The following is a 17,456-nucleotide window of genomic DNA, read 5'->3' as shown; positions in this document are numbered from 1 at the left end:
CCGTGGCTCCTGCTTCGCAGGAGGGCGTGGGGTGGTGGTCGGGGATAAGATCGTATGGAGGGCGGTAGGATGACGCAGGGTCCGGTGCCCTGCATGGGGCGATGCTGCAATAAACCGTAACAGACACCTGATTTGACACTGCCGGGACCGTCGACGCAACGACTCGAGCGCAGCGAGAGGAGCAACCAGGGTCTGGGGCGGAGCCCCAGCCGCCGGAGGCAGCACCACCCACAAAAAAGCGCAAAACTATAAACACTTTTTATTCAGGATACATGATAAAAACGACCCGTTTAGTAGATTCTGAAAGGAGGACCCATGGAGGACTTGATGACCAAGGATCCGACGTTTTGCCAGTGCTTCTTCAACAAGGAGACCAAGAAGTTGGAAGCGAGCATGATTTGAGAGACAATAGCGTCCTCCTCCATCTCGACGTTACCAACGGCAACAGCCAAACACAAGACCTTCTTCAATTGGAACTTGACGGTGGACTTGACCTCGTTGATCTTGGCGCTGAGGTCCTCGTTGTGGGAAACAGGGGTAGGGAACTTACCGGCCTTGGAAAGTTGAGGACCAAGGAGACGGGGAACTTGCTTGATAAGAACCTCAGAAGCAACGAAAGCGTTGTACTTCTTGGCAAGCTTCTTGATGAGCTTCTTGTTCTTGTTGAGCTTCTTCAAGTCATCAACAGACATGGCATCAACACCGGCAGATTTGGCACGGTCGCAGTCGACAGCATCACCAAAGACACAGATGGTCATGTTGGGACGAGGGACTTGAGGAAGCTTGATGGTACCAGAGAAACGCTTGTCTCTTTGGGGGTCGTAGTTCTTGAGGCCAACTTGGAGCTCAATAGTCTCCAAGAAGTTTCTCTTCTTCTTCTCGGATTGCTCCAAGAGCTGTTGGACATTGGTACGGACTCCTGCGACGGTAATCTTGGACATTTTTGCTGTTCGAATACTTTGTCTCCCAAAAGAATTGGTTCTACTCCGTAGTTCTGTGAAGAGAGAGAAAAGAGACTGTACGATGCATCTGAAATTTTGTTATATTATCAGTACGCCCTGCCCTGCATCTCGTTTGTCCTGTTGATGAAATTGCCTATTTAGGAAATAAGCAGTCATATTACACTCAATATTCTTCATGGATGATGGTGCGGCTGAACGAATGTAGAATATCGGGCTAACTTACTCGGAGTTGATACGGGTCGCTCCGTACGGTTTTATCGACTCGTTCATGGATTTAAAGTGTTTAGAATTAAAAGAAAAACCAAGTTTACAGCGGAACTTAACTAGAAACCCTCCAGAAAGTCTGACTGTAGAATTATGAATGGATGGAGTGGGGTGAATATGCAGATCTCGCAGATCTACGCTGAAATGAGATGCAGGGTCGCCAGACAGGCCTGTCTATGCTTCGTGCAAACGAGTCCAAATAAAAAATAATAATAATGTATCTTCTGTATTCCGTCAAAAAGATGCGTTAACCCGGAATCGAACCGGGGGCTCATCGATGGCAACGATGAATTTTACCACTAAACCATTAACGCTTGTTATGAACGTGTTTCACCGGAGCCTGTTCCGAGCTGAGGACTGAGACATGCAGAGCTTCCAAAAAATGAGGTATTAGGCCTATATATCCTGCTAGAGCTGTCCTGACATGTCTCTCTCTCTATTTCCGAAGTCAGGTTTGTAGCCTTTAGAGCTGGTAGCTTTATTTTTTGGACTGAAGTTCTCATGACCGTACTGAACTCAGTGAAGCCGCTTCACGCATTGGGGAGTGTGGCCGAGTGGTCTAAGGCGCTAGCTTCAGGTTGACCAGTTCGAATCCTTTGGTATTCGGATTGAAAAGATTTGTCTGTTAGTCTACATTGTGGGCACGAGTTCGAACCTCGTCACTCTCAATATTTTTGCCATCCGTTTGAGCGAACTATTGAACTGTTCAGACCCATGATTTTGGTCTGCCGGGTTTAATGGCCTGACTTCTTTCCTGCCTACGGGGCTTAGCTCATGCTATAATATCAAATGTAGTATCCATCAAACTCATTTGCAACCCTTCATTAAAATGTTGAGCCCCTGCCATAACAATTATTTACAAATATATAGAATAGGACTTTAAAATGATTTATGAGTTCCATTTTTAAGCTTCCAATTAATTTCCGGAAAATGAGCCTGAGTCAATTATTCGGCCGGTGCCTTCAAGACTTTATGGATAGAGTTTTTTTAAAATCATCGGTCATATTTCATACAAAACGAAATGTCCAAATCCTACGAGATATTAGACGTACAATACTAAATTCAATGCCGGGTAACTTTTACTTTCGGTAATTTTCACACCGGGTAACACAAAGTATCATCCAGTTTACACGTTATATTACAATTCTAGGCGACAACACGGGTGGGTAATTCAATATACTGGCCAAGACAAATATAGTGACAATTATCTCCAGTTTATCGCCCAACTAGTATTTCTAGCCTGTGGCATGGACTTGGCTCGTAGATGCACGCGTGCAGTTTGAGTTTTCCAGACAACCAGCTATAAAGTCAAGTCGATTGGATAGTTCTCATTATACCGTATTTGTTGGCTTTTGTGTCAGATTAAATTCGAGTATGATGCCATCATTGGCTGTCTTCTAATTCTAGGTGCTGTTCTTTCATACATCTCCGGCGAACACACCTGTTTGTTTTCAAATGTTTAGCTGGGATTCCTTATATGACTAAGATAGACACTTCTATGGAGCTGCTATATTCCATGACAACTTAGCCATTGGATGCGTTTATTCAAACTTATATCGAAGTATTATAATACCAAGGCAGTGTTTGTTTTAATATTCCAACAGCAACCAACTTTTTCAATATTTTGACTTTTAGTATTACCCGGCATAAAAATGGCTTGTATCATTCATGAACAAAACAAGCGTTTAATTATACTCCGGGTAACCCCTCCATTTACGATTTGGGAAATATTATTTTATTCAAATTTTTATTTATTTTGATTTTCCTTGCTCAGAGGAATTCAGCTATTTGTTAAGATATATCTAGAGTCTGATACCAAAGGAAATACTGATTGAATTCGACCATCTGGAGATATTAGTCGGGGGCAATCATGAATGCCACAAATAAGTCTGGAGAAACTGTTCCCGAGAAAACCAGTTGGAAGTCCATCATGTCCCCCTCCAAGGTACCACATGGTCGTCTGGTGAATCAGTCATTCAATTGGACTGAGCACTCTTTCCTCCACACACGGTTAGAGCCATGGGCATCCACAAGTATCTCTTGCATTTCAGACCTAGGATTATCGGTAGCAGCACCTTTCGCGCTTGATGTCCTTAACATGTGATGCTCTAGTATTGACATCCCGAGTCATACTGAGATATTTAGTCCTGTCCTCCTTTGTCCAACACCAGTCACAAATGTACTTCACTTTGATTTCATTCGTATTTAGCCAGGCTTTCTTCCTTTTTTATTATTTATTTTAGCCTCTGGTCAAGGCCGGCGGTGAGGGAAGCTGCCGAAGTGAGCACAAGTTGCATCGTGCCCTCCAAACCTGCATCACCACTATTTCAATGGCTCATGGACCTAGGCTGCTGGAGCGAACACAAATTGCATCGTGTCCTCCCCTATTCTCTACCAAATGATCTTCCATCAATGAGAGTAATTTTGCATCATCCACTATTCTGCATGAGCTCTCTATATCTGTTTCTTCAGATTACTAAAGATCCTCTAGTAAGAATTTGACATTATTATTGCAGCCACTGTCCTAGCTTTTTTTATTCACTGTCTCTATGTAGTCTACACTTGTTCTAATAGATCTCTGTTTGTCTTTTATTTGTACTATTTTTCTCTGGATCCTCCATTTAATCAATAACCCTGGTTATTTTTCCTCCTATCTGCATCCAAAAAAATAGGCTTGGTTCCCTATATACAGTGGCCCACAAAACATTCCCCACACCGTTCAACCCTGTTCAAGGAGTTTGGCAAATACCAGTAGGGCTTCTGATCCGGTAGTTTTCCGGGGGCCAGGGGATGAAAGAGGATCAACATTTAATAACGAGACCATTGAGCTGACCATGGCAAGCCAACAGTGAACTATAGAGAAACATCTGGAGTTTGAATAGTTTTGTAATTTCCTTGTCTCCCGAGTCGAAAATCGTTTAGACTCGTGCAATACCGCTATATGCTCCTTAGACTACTTTCACCAATCAATCAAAAGGTCACTGGCTTCATTTAAGCCGAGCTTCGAATCGAAGTAACAGCAAAACACGAAGTATTCCATCCCTCCCAGGGATGAACCGCCAGCAGGGCACCCCACATGCCCGACTCGAGCGAAGCGAAAGGAGCCACGGGGTCTGGGGCAGAGCCCCAGCCGCCGGAGGCACATGCCCACCATCTACAAACAAACACAGAGTCTATTTACCATCCACGAGTGGACAGTTTTTGGTTGTCTTTGAGGGAGTCGACGGCCACACCGAACATGAGCTCGCCGAGGTCGGTCGAGAACTCGAGGACCTTGGCGGGGTCGTTGAAGTGCGTGACGGCATTGACGATAGCTTTGGCGAGTTTTTCGGGGTTCTTGGACTTGAAGATACCGGAACCAACAAACACACCATCACAGCCCAATTGCATGCAGAGGGCGGCATCGGCGGGGGTCGCGACACCGCCGGCAGCGAAGTTGACGACAGGGAACTTACCATTGTTGGCAATTAGCTCTTCCAGAAGCTCTACAGGCACTCTTAGTTCCTTAGCCTTGGATTCGAGTTGTTTTTTATCGGTAATTGCCAACACTTCGGCGATTTCGTCTTTGATAAGGTTGATGTGGCTGACAGCCTCGGAGATGTCACCAGTTCCGGCTTCACCCTTAGTTCTTAACATGGCAGCACCTTCATTGACTCTTCGTAGAGCTTCACCAAGGTTTCTGGCTCCACATACAAAAGGAACTTTGAAATTGTCCTTTGCAATATGGTTTACTTTGTCGGCGGGGGTCAGTACTTCACTCTCGTCAATGTAGTCAATACCAACAGCTTCGAGAACTTGAGCCTCAACAAAATGGCCAATTCTACACTTTGCCATAACGGGAATTGACACAGCTTCCATGATACCCTTGATCATATGAGGATCAGACATTCTACACACCTGGCCCGAGTTTCTCATATCGGCGGGGATTCTTTCCAGAGCCATGACGGCACAGGCACCAGCCCGTTCGGCGATTTTGGCTTGTTCGGGAGTGACTACGTCCATAATAACACCTCCTTTGAGCATTTGGGCCAATCCGGCTTTGATTTTGAAGTCAGCCGAGGTCATTTTGTTTTGTTTATTCGCTACTTTTTCGCTTGCGGGACTGTGATTTTGTATCAGTTGGTTGTTGAACTTGTCAAGTGGATGCTATTACAGTATGCTGTTTTGATAGATGAGGTGAATGAATCGTCAACCAATCGTGAATGAATCGAGTATACGTTCTATCTGTTTTGTAAATTGAAGAGAGTTGAGTTGTATGTCGATGGTTATATATATAAAATATATATGTATAATGTGCAAGTAAAGAGCAAGTGCTACTGCGTAGGTCAAGATATGATGATGTACAAGTGCTAATGTAACGGTGCTACTGTGTGTATCAAGTGAATCTGCAAGCGCGGGAGTGAAAAATATATGACTCTAAACCGGATCCATATGTACCAAATACAGGTGAAAAATACAACTCGGACCAATTGCCGTGAATGGAGCGGGATCAGTCGATTAGAATTTAAAACGGTGAGACCCGTGTCAAATAGAGCGGCAAAATACGAGCCCAATTAAACTGACTTTTTCACATGAGATAGGAGCGTGCAGTGCCGATCGATACATGACTAAGAGTCGAGATGTGGGTTGTTTCAGTTGAGACTGACAGACGAGTTGAATTTGCTCTTTTTTTGGATGCCAAGAGAGCGGCTATTGAAAACGGATCAATTAATTAACAGTTTGGATTTTCCGGGTTAAACAATCAATTATGAACAAAATAAAAAAATCATTCTATGAGTAATAATAGGGCTTAGCGGGATATCAGAATGAATGATCGTTATCTGGAGATGATAATTGGCTCATACAGGTTCGCATTTGTCGGCACCACCTTGTGCATTTCCCTATGCGGTCATAGTGCCGATCGGTGCGTCTGGCTATTTGTTTCCGTTGCAACAATGGGCCGAGTGAGCGGAAAGTGAAATTTGGAGTTGATTTACGGACTGATCTGGAATACCCGGTTGGTTGTGTGACTCTTTCCTCACTGAAACAGAGACGAATAGCGGCACGTCGCGGTTATCGGTGGCACAGAATAGCGCTGTTACATCAGACAGGCGAATCAGTTGGAATTCAGCTGGAAATCAGTTGGCAGTCTGTTGGGAGTCTGTTGGCAGTCAGTTGGCAATCAGTTGGCAGTCAGTCGGCAGTCAGTGGATATTGGTCGGTAATCGGTCTGACAGCCGTAGTCATATTTTGGACTTCAACTCTAAACACCAACTCCTGAACTTCTTATTCGGATTCCAATTCGAATTCAAAGCCTGAATTCAAATTCCAGCTCCAATTCCAAATCCAATTCATTTCACATAGTCTGTGGTTGATTCCACTGGTACAGTTCACAGCACAGTTCCACCCATACATCCAGAGCCCCAAGAGACCTGAAGAACAGAATGACCATAGAACAGCCCGTGGTAGTCGGAGTCCTAGCGCTCCAAGGAGCTTTCATCGAACATATCAATATATTCAACACCCTCAAAAGTCTGTATCCGGGGTATGAACTGTCGTTTCCCGAGATCAGAACCAGTGAAGAGCTCGCGATATGCGATGCCCTGGTGATTCCTGGCGGCGAAAGCACGTCCATCTCCCTCATAGCCGAACGAACTGGGCTGTTAGAACCGCTGAAATCCTATGTCAGCTCCGGCAGACCCATCTGGGGCACTTGTGCCGGACTCATCTTCCTCTCCCGACAAGTCCTCAATGGCAAACCGGGTCAACAAATCCTCGGGGGACTGGATATCCAGGTCCAACGAAATGCATTTGGCCGTCAGCTCGACTCGTTCCAAGCTCCTCTAGACTTTTCCTCTTTCATCACCCCCTCCTCCTCTTCTACTTCGTCCACTCCCGTAACAGCATTCCCAGCCATCTTCATTCGAGCGCCCGTCATCACCAAAATCCTCGACTCCTCCTCCTCCTCCACCCCCTCACCACCACCTCACAAACCACTCCCAATCAACACCAAACTGGCCAACGACCACACGGCCGTTACCATCGACACCGCCAACGACTACCACAACCCGGCCCCCGTGCAAATCCTGCACCAGCTGGACTCAGGCCTCATCGTCGCGGTCCGCCAGGGCAACAAACTCGGCACCTCGTTCCACCCGGAACTGTCTTCCGACCCCAGCTTCCACCGCTGGTTCCTGTCCGAGTTCGTGCTCAAATAAAACCCCTCTCGTGCCCTGCCTGCCTCCGGCGGCTGGGGCTCTGCCCCAGACCCCGTGGCTCCTCTCGCTGCGCTCGAGTCGGGCCTCGGGGTACCCTCGCCCGGTCCCCGCCGCTCGCGAAGCGAGCACAACCAGGTCTGGGCGGAGCCCAGCCGCCGGAGGCACGCTCCCCTGATCGACAGGGTCTCGCCGATCGGACCCCTGGTGCAGATCCCCCTCCCGGATCGAGTATAGACTGTATTCAACCCAGACCCGTGTCAAGTGCCGGCGTTACCGGACCGGAAGCCCGGACGTTTCTCCGGCGGCTGGGGCTCTGCCCCCGACCCCGTGGCTCCTCGCTGCACTCAAGTCGTTTTCGTGGGAATCCCCGAGAGTCTCCTGCGAAGCAGGAGCTACGGGGTCTGGGGCGGAGCCCCAGCCGCCGGAGGCAGGTCCCCGGTCCGGCGTGGAGAGTGACCTAACCCACACGCAGTTTAGACGCGGTGAAGCGTGAAGCGTTGATGTTGGTAGAGAGAGTAGAGTGAAGGCTTGTAAGAAGACGGGTCGAAGATGAACGGATCAGACAGGCTGCGGTGGGCCATTCGCAGTAATAAACTGCCGATGGTTCAGCGGCTGCTTAAACGGTTTCCGGATCTGCTGGAAAATGTCGACCCGTGTAATGGATGGAGCTCGCTTCATTACGCCAGTTATGACGGTCATTATGGCATTTGTGTGTTTCTGGTTCAACAGGGTCATGATCGAGATGAGATTTCTTTGGCTCATGACCGGTCTACTCCGCTACATTTGGCGTCTTCGCAGAATCACGAACAGACCGTCCATTTTTTGGCCCAACATATCCCCAGATGCCTGGATTGGGTCAACGTGGATCACGAGACTGCTCTCATGGTAGCGGCCAGAAAGGGCCATGATCCATGTATAAATTTACTTCTGGATTTTGGTGCTGATATCGATATCGGCAATCGAGACAAGAATCGACCTCTTCATATTGCAGCAGCGTACGGACATCTCAAGACAATGAGGACATTAGTAGATCGAGGGGCCGATTTTCAGACCCCAAATGCCGAGGGTTGGAGGCCTGTACAGTACTGTTCGACGTATCAAGTACAAGACTATCTTCAATCTCTGATTCACGAAAAAATGGAGTCGTCACGACGAAAACTGGCGGCTCCGCCTCCTCCGCCAATATCCACATCGAATCTGGTGGGAAGTTCGTCGCCGAGCTCGAAAATGAGCTCTGCTTCTTCTACAACATTGCCGTTGGCAATCAGATTAGACACTTCTTCAGTGACGAATGGATCAAATATTGCAGCATCAAAAGTATCGCCCAACTCATCCAATGTTCCTTCGTCGTTGCCAAGACAGTATGTGGCATTCCAAACGAGAACGTCTCCTAAAAGAGCTCCTGTAGGAAGCAGAGACAGTAGTCTGACTGCAAGCTCCAGCTCTTCAGTACATGCTACGAATCTATCGAATTACCATACAAATGGGACCACTACTGGATCTACCAGTGGTACTACTAACAGCGTGAATGCTGCCAGCACTAACACTATTAGCAATAGTAGCACTGGTAATACTGGTATCGCCAATAGCACCAGTAACAATGCCAATGGTTCCAATGGTGCTAGTAGTGGTGATCACGGTGCAAATAGTGCCAACAGTGTGAACAGTAGTAACGGTTCTAACGGTTCTAACAGCACTGCTGGTGCTAATAGTTCATATACCACCAACAGTGTCTACAACACTGGTAGTGGCTATATTTCCAACACCAATGGTCCTAAGACCACAAACAACGCTGGAAGTAATGCCACTAGCCTTCAGACCAGTAATTACAACTTTTCCAACAGCGCTGTCGCTTCTAACTACAACATCAACGGCAGTAACAGCATCATCACCACCAACCCCAACGGCTCGAGTGGTCCCAATACAACCTACAATGGAGGTCCTGGTCTGTTCACGAGTGTCACTTCTATCTCAAATTCCGGTTTTGGGTCTGGTTCGGCACCATTAGCACCCATATCCAATCCAATTCCTGCTGGAGCCACTGGTCCTGCTGCTTCTACTATCTCTGTAGCATCTACCAACTCTACAGCTTCGACTGTTTCCAGTGCATCGACCAAGTCAAACAATACATTTTCTGGTCCTTCTGGCCCTGCTATACCCTATTCAACAACGTCCATGCTCCCATTTGCCCCATCATCTCTAGTTCCTGGATCCAATCCCCCATCAACCTCAGCGGCACCTGCTGCAAAAGGAGACGGTCCATTTCCACGAAAACGAGTTCCTCCTCCGAATCTGAAATCCGGTCCTGGACTCACTCTCGAACTCGATAAACCACTACCAATATTTACCTCTGCCGACCCATACTCACCATCTGGCGGCTCATCCAGCAGCAACCCCAACTCTCCCATAGGCCCTATCGGCCCCATCCCGTTCTCACTGCCACCACCCAATCGACCGCCTCCAAACTCCGGCAATATTGAAAACGCCGTCCCACCAGGAACTCTCGCCTCCCCGGTCATGCCATTCGCGTCCCCCAAAACGCCCACCCTCCCCATGCCCAATTTCGCTCGCTCCAGTCGCAACTCGAGCCCCTCCCCACAAACCTCCCCTTCCCCCTACACCAACCCCGCATCCTCCGCTACCCCCGGCAGCGGAGTCCGCACCCCGGGCCGCTCTCGCCTGCTCGACATCTCCGTCTCCAACGTCCACAAGCATTAACTTATTTATTTTACGAATTTATGACATGTCCCCCTCTCTCCCCACTGCCTCCGGCGGCTGGGGCTCCGCCCCAGACCCGGGTTGCTCCTGCTTCGCAGGAGTTACCCCTGTAAATCCACCGGGGTTGCTTGACCGTGGAAGAACGACTCGAGCGAAGCGAGAGGAACAACCAGGGTCTGGGGCGGAGCCCCAGCCGCCGGAGGCAGAGCACCTGTCCGGTTGCTCCTGCGGGTGTGGTGTCGTGCCCCGGTAAATCCACCGGAGTTGCTGGGCCGTGTAAGAACGACTCGAGCGAAGCGAGAGGAGCAACCAGGGTCTGGGGCGGAGCCCCAGCCGCCGGAGGCAGAAGACCCCCGAGGTGAACAAGACGCCGTCATGGTTAGGATTAGTATAGAGACAGGTTAGAGACGCAGTTCGGAGAGGATTTTGGTGGCGAGCGATTTGTATTGCCACGAGTTGCCGGTGATTTTTTTGAATTGCACGCCGTGGAGTGAGAGGAGGGGCACTTTGACGATGTAGACTTCGAACTGGAGCGGCATGTGCACGTTGTTTGGCTGGCCGTTGTATGTGAGCATGTCGCTGCCGCCGCCAATGGCTCCGGTTGTAGGGCCCATGGAGTCCGAGGACAGGTCCGAGTCGACCATGTTGTTACTGCTGTCGCCAGCATAGGCCGCTACAATACTACGACGGCGGCCGCCGGTCAGCATTCCCGATCCGAATGATAGTTTACGCCAGTGACCATTGCTGGTTCCTGTTTGTGGCGAAGCGGGTGGTGAAAATGCTCCAGAAAGTGCCAGGCTGTTGGTGTTGGCATTGGCATTGGCATTTGCGGTGTCGTCGTCGAGCTTGATTGAGGGTTTGTGCATGCAATAAAACCCTCCTTTGACTTCGCGGAACGAGATGCCGAGATGGGTCAGAACACGGATGATATCTGCTCGAACGTAGAGCAGAGATTTGGTCGACGTCGATTGTACACTGAAGAATCCCTTCAGGAATACTTGTTTGGGGTACTGGATCGACGGCATCGACGAGTCGTTGATTTCGACAGTTGGTCCTTCAGATCCACTCAACCGTTGACTGCTGTTGTTGTTGGATCCACTGTAATCGGCATTGATATCGTCGAAAAACTGGTCGGCAATATCGGCAGACGGAATAGGTGAGTTGACACCGATACTGTCTCTGTTGCGGGGTGGAGGACGAACATGGCCCCAGGATTTGGCACGAGCTGACGGATGGGACTTTTTGTTGGTGCTGCTGTTGTTGTTGTTGTTATAGGTGCTGGAGGGGGTTGAAGGGTTGATGGCGAGAAAGTCCATTTTCTCGTTTAGGTCGTCACCTTCAGTGATGCGTTGGAATCGATTCCGCGTTGGGGTGTTGAGGGTGTTAGAGTTGGTAGGAGTAGCTGCACTGGCGGTACTGGTGGGTGCTGTGTTTGGAGTAGCAGTATTGACATGTGCATTAGGAGTTGTCGTTGGAGATACACCAGTTGCGGTGGTAGCAGCACCAGCATCAGGATACCGGAAGTTATGAGGCAATGGAGGTGGAGGAGCTGGTCGAGTAGTGGCTGTAGTGGATACAGCTCGTCGTGTTTGACGTTGATACGACCCTTCAGTGACACTTGTCGACCTGTTAAGACCAGCAGCCTCGTCGTTTGGACTTTCAAATGGCGATGAAATGGTGATTGGAGGTGGTTGTGCAGCAGCAGGACTGGTTGTAGCGGATGTTGATGTCGAACTAACAGGAACGGGTTTTCTCTTGGTACTGAACTTGCGAAGAATCGAAGCAGCGATATTCCTCGACACAGCTGGTGGTTCGGATACGTGTGATTGATGACGTGGTTTGTATGGAACAGGACCACGAGTTTGCGATGTCGATGCTCCTCCAGATATACCAGCAGCTGCGGCAGTTGCTGTGGCAGTTGGTGCTCCAGTTTGAATATGAAGTTGGCCCTGTTGAGTGGTTTGACTCGGTCCTGAAAATGGTTGTTTGCTGAATGTCGGTGACATGGGTGGTACAGGAGGAACACCAGTTGAAGCCGACGCTTGATGGCCTCGTCGTCTGGCCATTTCGTAATCAGATGATCCGTGGGTTTTAGATCGTGTGATACGAGTAGCAGCTTTTGATGGCCGTTGTGGATCAGATTCGAATGGAGATTGCTCGTCTTTCGATGCATGCAATGAAGTGTTGTTGGTTTTTAATCTATCCCGTTCAAACTTCTCTTGAACTAGATAGTAGATGGAAATTAATGGATGAAACGCATCGGTAGGGTCGGGGATGTTACTGGCGTTATTGTTGTACTCGAAACATTCATTTTGTGAAGAAGAAGAGTTGATTCCGGGACCTAATGGACTTGTGGTGCTTGAAGAGGTCGTCGTTCCAAGAGTACCATTACTGCCAATACTGGTGAGAGTAGTACCATTATTAGCCAACAACTGCTGGCTACCAGATAATCGTCGTTTATAAAAATCCAAACTGAAATGACGGGATGATCTACGATCAGGTGAATCGGTGGTGGTAGGTTGATTGGCAGCTGGTCCACCATGGATTTTATACCAGTTATTTGCTGCAGCAATGTATTCTGGCGATTCGAGAATCTGGGTCAAGGTAAACGCGATATCAAAGCTGGTGCCAAACTCGAATCCAGTCATTTCATCAATCACTTCTGGGTCTAATGGAAGTGACAATGGTTTTCTGGGTGGAATATATGACTCGGGAGGTCCATCATATCCTTTAATCATCCATGGATGGTGCATGACTTCAGACAATGGAGCTCTTTCTTTCGGATCCACCACCAACATTCTCGACAGCAGGTCTTTACAATCTGACGAGACCCATGTTGGATACTCGACTCTTCCTCGTTTGATTTTAGCATGTAAAGCAGGCATCGACTGGTCGTCAAAAGGTACTTTTCCCGATACTAGTACATACAAGACAATGCCAAAACTCCACACATCGACCTCAGGACCGATATAAGGGTGAGCATTTAGCAGTTCGGGGGCTGCAAAATACAAGGATCCACAGAATGTTTTCAAAAGATTGTTTCTTGAAAACACATTTGACAGCCCGAAATCAATGATTTTGATTTCTCCCGACTTGGATATCAGTATATTTTCAATTTTCAAATCTCGATGAACAATCGAGTTGTGGTGACAATAGTCGAGCGCACTGGCAATAGCACGAGCAAACTTCCTGGCCTGTTTATCTTTCAAACTTCCGTGAGAAATGATATAATCCAACATTTGACCTCCTGATACATATTCAAATAGCATATAATAATGATTGGTCATTGAGTGTACCTCGTACAATTCACAGATATTCTTGTGATGTAGCAGTTTGCCAATAGCAGCTTCACGCACAATTCGCACGTTTCTCGATTCGTCGGATTCTTTCTGAGGCCGGTCATGGTGTTTCAACGATGCGTACTTGGGAATCACTTTCACAGCACACAGCTCGTGGGTTCTTCTATTTTCGCCGAGCTTGACTTGACCCATGGATCCCGCTCCTATAGTTTTAATAAAATCCCATTCTCCTATCGCTCTTCTCTTAACAGACGCGGTATTAGTTCCTGATGCTGCATTCGATCGATGGCTGGATTTAGTTCGTGCTGGAGTTGTATTGTGGCCTGCTCCTTCCTGGTGCATTCCGTGGCTCACACCACCAGCTGCAGTTCCTGCTGCTGCTACACCACCTGGAGTTCCATGGTGAGCTGCTCCACCAGCTCCTCCCGCACCCGCAGCTGTAGCTCCTGCCATATTTCCAGCCACCACCGGACTCTTACCACTATACCCGCTATGTCCGCTATGACCACTATGGCCACTGTGACCGCTGCCATACCCAACTGGCGGGGTCTTTGGAACCACATTTAACGGATCAATAGCGCTCAGAATCGGCGACGGCAGCTGGCCATTGCCTGCACCACCTCCAGCTCCACCTCCCTGACCATGTCCCGACACATTCAGCGGCACTTCTGCGGTATAACCCATATCCGGGCTCAAATCCGGTTCCATGACCGGCTCTGCTGGAACATGAGCCAGAGTCGTGGCACCTGCCAACGACGTCGAGCTGTTCGAAAAAGAGCTGTTATATCCTCCTGTTCCTACTCCACCACCTCTGGCCCGTTTCTGAACATGCAATTGTTGCTGATTCTGATTCTGATTCTGATTCGTCTGCTGCTGATGCTGCTGCTGTTGGTTACTACTGTGATAATGGCGACTTCCATGCTGCACCGGGCTCGCGACAAACGCCGACTGTGACGATGGCGGCGTCACACTCGTCATAATCGGAGCCATTCGGTGCTGCTGAACTGCCTGTTGAACCGCCTGTTGAGCCTGTTGAGCCGCTGTACTCGCACCACCGACCCGCGATCTCGGCGTCATTGTCGAAGCACTATTTCCCCCTGCACCGCCTGCACCTCCACGGGTACCTTCACCAGGTGCATTGGCACCCTCAGTGGGGCCATAATAGTATCCCTGAGATCGGTAATATTCCTCCGCCTTCAGAGGAGTCTCGGAAGAATGATCCATCTCTGTTCTACCGTTAGCAATGACTCCTGGAGGTGTGTCTTGTGCCTCCGGCGGCTGGGCTCCGCCCAGACCCGTAGCTCCGCTTCGCGGAGTGGCTTGGACCCTGGTGGTCCCGTTCCTGATCCATCACCAAAACCACATCAATCAGTCGCCAGTCGCCAGTCGCCAGTTCATCCATCAGTCAATCCGTCAATCCGTCGTTTCATTCATATGTTCTCTGATTTCTGTCTGTCTGTCTCTCTATCTCTCTCACTGGTGAACTGACGGAATTGACGGAATCTGGCTCGTAACATTGACCTGACTGTGTTCCTCTCATTCCGTACTCACCCTTCAATGGTAGATCTCGCTCCACCTCAGCGTTTCCGTCGTTATCTGTCTTCCTTGTCGCGTTCTTATTTCCTGTTTCTTGTTCCTTGATCTTTGACCCTTGATCGCTTCCGTGATGCCCTGTTCCCTACTGATAGAACTGATTTCACTCTCAGTGTCAGGTCGTGTCAGGTCTGTGGTCTGTTCTGTTCGGGTTGAAGACAATACCGCCTTGGTGCGGTCCAACTATCCCTACAACATCGCGTTAGTAATTCGTTCTGTGTCACCGATATCACCGATATCACCATTATCATCATTATCATCATTATCACCCTTATCAGCAACATCTCCAGCATCACAATTACCACCACTATCATCCTTATCACTATTATCACCCGTGTTCATCTTATCTCGTCAATCCAAGCTGACTTCATGCTTCCCATTGGACCCTGTCAATCAATCTCTCATTTAACCCTGTTATCCGTCAAGACTCTTCCAAGTCCTCAACTCGTGTTGTCCCTCTGACTCTTTGACTCGATTCATATCTCTATTCCTCTAATCCTCATCTTCCACCAAAAAATTCTCTCTCTCACGACGTCGCTCTTGTTATCGCATCATCAAATGTCTCCATAGTCCAATACCACCAGTATTCCATCGGTTCCTATCGATTTCTTCAATCTTCATCCTTTATCTTCCATATATATTTTCCAATATACTCTAATTTGTGTCGTTGTTATCAGTTGGCGGTCGAATCCTCGCCATTCGTACTGTCCTGTTCTCTTGTCGGTCGACAGTTCGTATCTCATTCTCTGTTCTGACTGTCACTTCAACTCTCTGTCTCCATATCTTTCTCCATTCGAAATTCAATCCAAATTCAAATTCAAATCCAAATCCACTATCGACACTCGACTTCCATCACAAATCATTCGAATTCTCGTTCATCCAATTCCGATATCTGATTCTCCTATCGCCAGACAAATCAACACCAGCAAGTCCCACTTTCCACTCCCATCCAATCTCCCTCCCACCTCCCACCACCACCAACCTTCACCCACCCCCTCTCTCTCTCTCTCTCTCTCTCTCTCTCTCTATAACTCATCGACCTACCTTAATAAGAACCCTAGTGCGTGGCTTAAGTGCACGAAATTCGGCCAATTCCACACTTGACTGGTCTTTTTTGACGTATCAGTTCGTGATCACAAAGTGAATTTTGCGTTTGTTAGTCTGTAGTCTGTAGTCTGCTGTAGCCTGTCTGTAGCCTGTCTGTAGCTTGTCTGTAGCTTGTCTGTAGTCTGTTTGTTTAATGATCTTCTCCCGATAGTGGCTCAATGGATATAACAATAAATTAACAAAACGTAGAAAAAAGCAAGTCGCAGCTGCTGCTGTCCAGTCCTGCAAGCCCGAAAAAAACATGGGTGTCCTCTGTCAGTCTCTCAAGCAGTCAATCTCCCCTCGGTCACCCAGCCCGGTCTGGTTTTGGTGTTGAAAAATAAGAAAAATAAAATATACCACTTACCCCTCGTCGTTCACCCGCATCCACCAGCGATGAGGGTGGGGCATGGGACATGGGGTTAAATTAGGCTACCTTAATTGCTGCTGCTGCTGCTGCTAGTACTAAAACTACCTAAGCCAGCCTGAGCGTGCCCCCTCCTCCTGCACTTGACTTGGGTCCGGGACTCGGGGCCCTGACTTGGGTCTCTGCTACTGGACATTGGGGGCAGGTCCCACGCCCGAGCGAAGCGAGCCACGGGGTCTGGGGCGGAGCCCCAGCCGCCGGAGGCCGGTGGGGACCGGGGACATGCCTCCGGCGGCTGGGGCTCCGCCCCAGACCCTGGTTGTGCTCGCTTCGCGACCCGAGGGCTGTGGTGGGGAGAGTGTGCCTCCGGCGTCTGGGGCTGCGCCCCAGACCCCGTGGGCTCCTCTCGCTGCGCTCGAGTCGGCCCGTCGACGGTCCCAGCAGTCTCTTGCGAAGCAAGAGCTACGGGGTCTGGGGCAGCGCCCCAGCCGCCGGAGGCACGAAGCCCACCCACCTACCCCCAAGTGCCTGCAGACCAGCTGCTAGATAACGCGCGTTGTCATGCGCTGTGATGCATGGCGCTGATCCGCTCCCCCTGGATATAGCTCTTGTGTGTCCCCTCCGGGCCGAGCCGACTGTGTCTGTCTGTCGCTGGGTCTGAAAACCGGTTACGAATCGTGTGACTGGGATTGTGAGAGGTCGGGCTGGATTCGGGCCCCTGAAACGGCGGCCTGCCTCCGGCGGCTGGGGCTCCGCCCCAGACCCTGGCTGCTCCTCTCGCTTCGCTCGAGTCGTTTTTCCCTCTTTCGTCCCCATGGTCCCCGCAATCTCCTGCGAAGCAGGAGCAACCAGGGTCTGGGGCGGAGCCCCAGCCGCCGGAGGCATGACCCCGCCAGTGGCCCCTGCAGGACCCTGTGTGGCCGATCGTGGTGATCCAGTGGTACCGGGAGGGGAGGAAGAGCAGTTGTGG

General features: G+C 49.4%; 5 protein-coding genes and 2 non-coding genes across 7 annotated transcripts; 3 read left to right on the top strand and 4 right to left on the bottom strand.

Moving 5' to 3' along the window:
* Nucleotides 1–290: 290 nt before the first annotated feature.
* RPL1A (ribosomal 60S subunit protein L1A) lies at nt 291–941 on the bottom strand (the record flags this gene model as incomplete). The annotated part of the gene is made up of 1 exon (XM_018882275.1): nt 291–941. One exon carries the CDS (start codon nt 939–941, stop codon nt 291–293), a length of 651 nt encoding a protein of 216 aa, XP_018736668.1.
* Nucleotides 942–1,469: 528 nt separating this feature from the next.
* On the bottom strand, nt 1,470–1,540 carry AWJ20_5151 (the record flags this gene model as incomplete). Its single annotated transcript has 1 exon — nt 1,470–1,540. It is a non-coding gene; the product is annotated as a tRNA-Gly (tRNA).
* Nucleotides 1,541–1,766: 226 nt separating this feature from the next.
* Nucleotides 1,767–1,894, top strand: AWJ20_5150 (the record flags this gene model as incomplete). Its single annotated transcript has 1 exon — nt 1,767–1,894. It is a non-coding gene; the product is annotated as a tRNA-Leu (tRNA).
* Nucleotides 1,895–4,302: 2,408 nt separating this feature from the next.
* On the top strand, nt 4,303–4,998 carry AWJ20_5149 (conserved hypothetical membrane protein; the record flags this gene model as incomplete). Its single annotated transcript, XM_018882273.1, has 1 exon — nt 4,303–4,998. The coding sequence occupies one exon, from the start codon at nt 4,303–4,305 to the stop codon at nt 4,996–4,998; it is 696 nt and encodes a 231-aa protein (XP_018736667.1).
* On the bottom strand, nt 4,404–5,291 carry SNZ1 (pyridoxine biosynthesis protein SNZ1; the record flags this gene model as incomplete). The annotated part of the gene is made up of 1 exon (XM_018882272.1): nt 4,404–5,291. The coding sequence occupies one exon, from the start codon at nt 5,289–5,291 to the stop codon at nt 4,404–4,406; it is 888 nt and encodes a 295-aa protein (XP_018736666.1).
* A 2,732-nt stretch (nt 5,292–8,023) lies between these two features.
* On the top strand, nt 8,024–10,141 carry AVO2 (Avo2p; the record flags this gene model as incomplete). The annotated part of the gene is made up of 1 exon (XM_018882271.1): nt 8,024–10,141. The coding sequence occupies one exon, from the start codon at nt 8,024–8,026 to the stop codon at nt 10,139–10,141; it is 2,118 nt and encodes a 705-aa protein (XP_018736665.1).
* Nucleotides 10,142–10,542: 401 nt separating this feature from the next.
* Nucleotides 10,543–14,664, bottom strand: KIN2 (serine/threonine protein kinase KIN2; the record flags this gene model as incomplete). The annotated part of the gene is made up of 1 exon (XM_018882270.1): nt 10,543–14,664. One exon carries the CDS (start codon nt 14,662–14,664, stop codon nt 10,543–10,545), a length of 4,122 nt encoding a protein of 1,373 aa, XP_018736664.1.
* Nucleotides 14,665–17,456: the final 2,792 nt, after the last annotated feature.

Source organism: Sugiyamaella lignohabitans, chromosome D, assembly GCF_001640025.1.
Source record: "Sugiyamaella lignohabitans strain CBS 10342 chromosome D, complete sequence".
NCBI classification, from domain to species: domain Eukaryota; kingdom Fungi; phylum Ascomycota; class Dipodascomycetes; order Dipodascales; family Trichomonascaceae; genus Sugiyamaella; species Sugiyamaella lignohabitans.
This window is presented reverse-complemented; position numbering and strand designations above follow the sequence as displayed.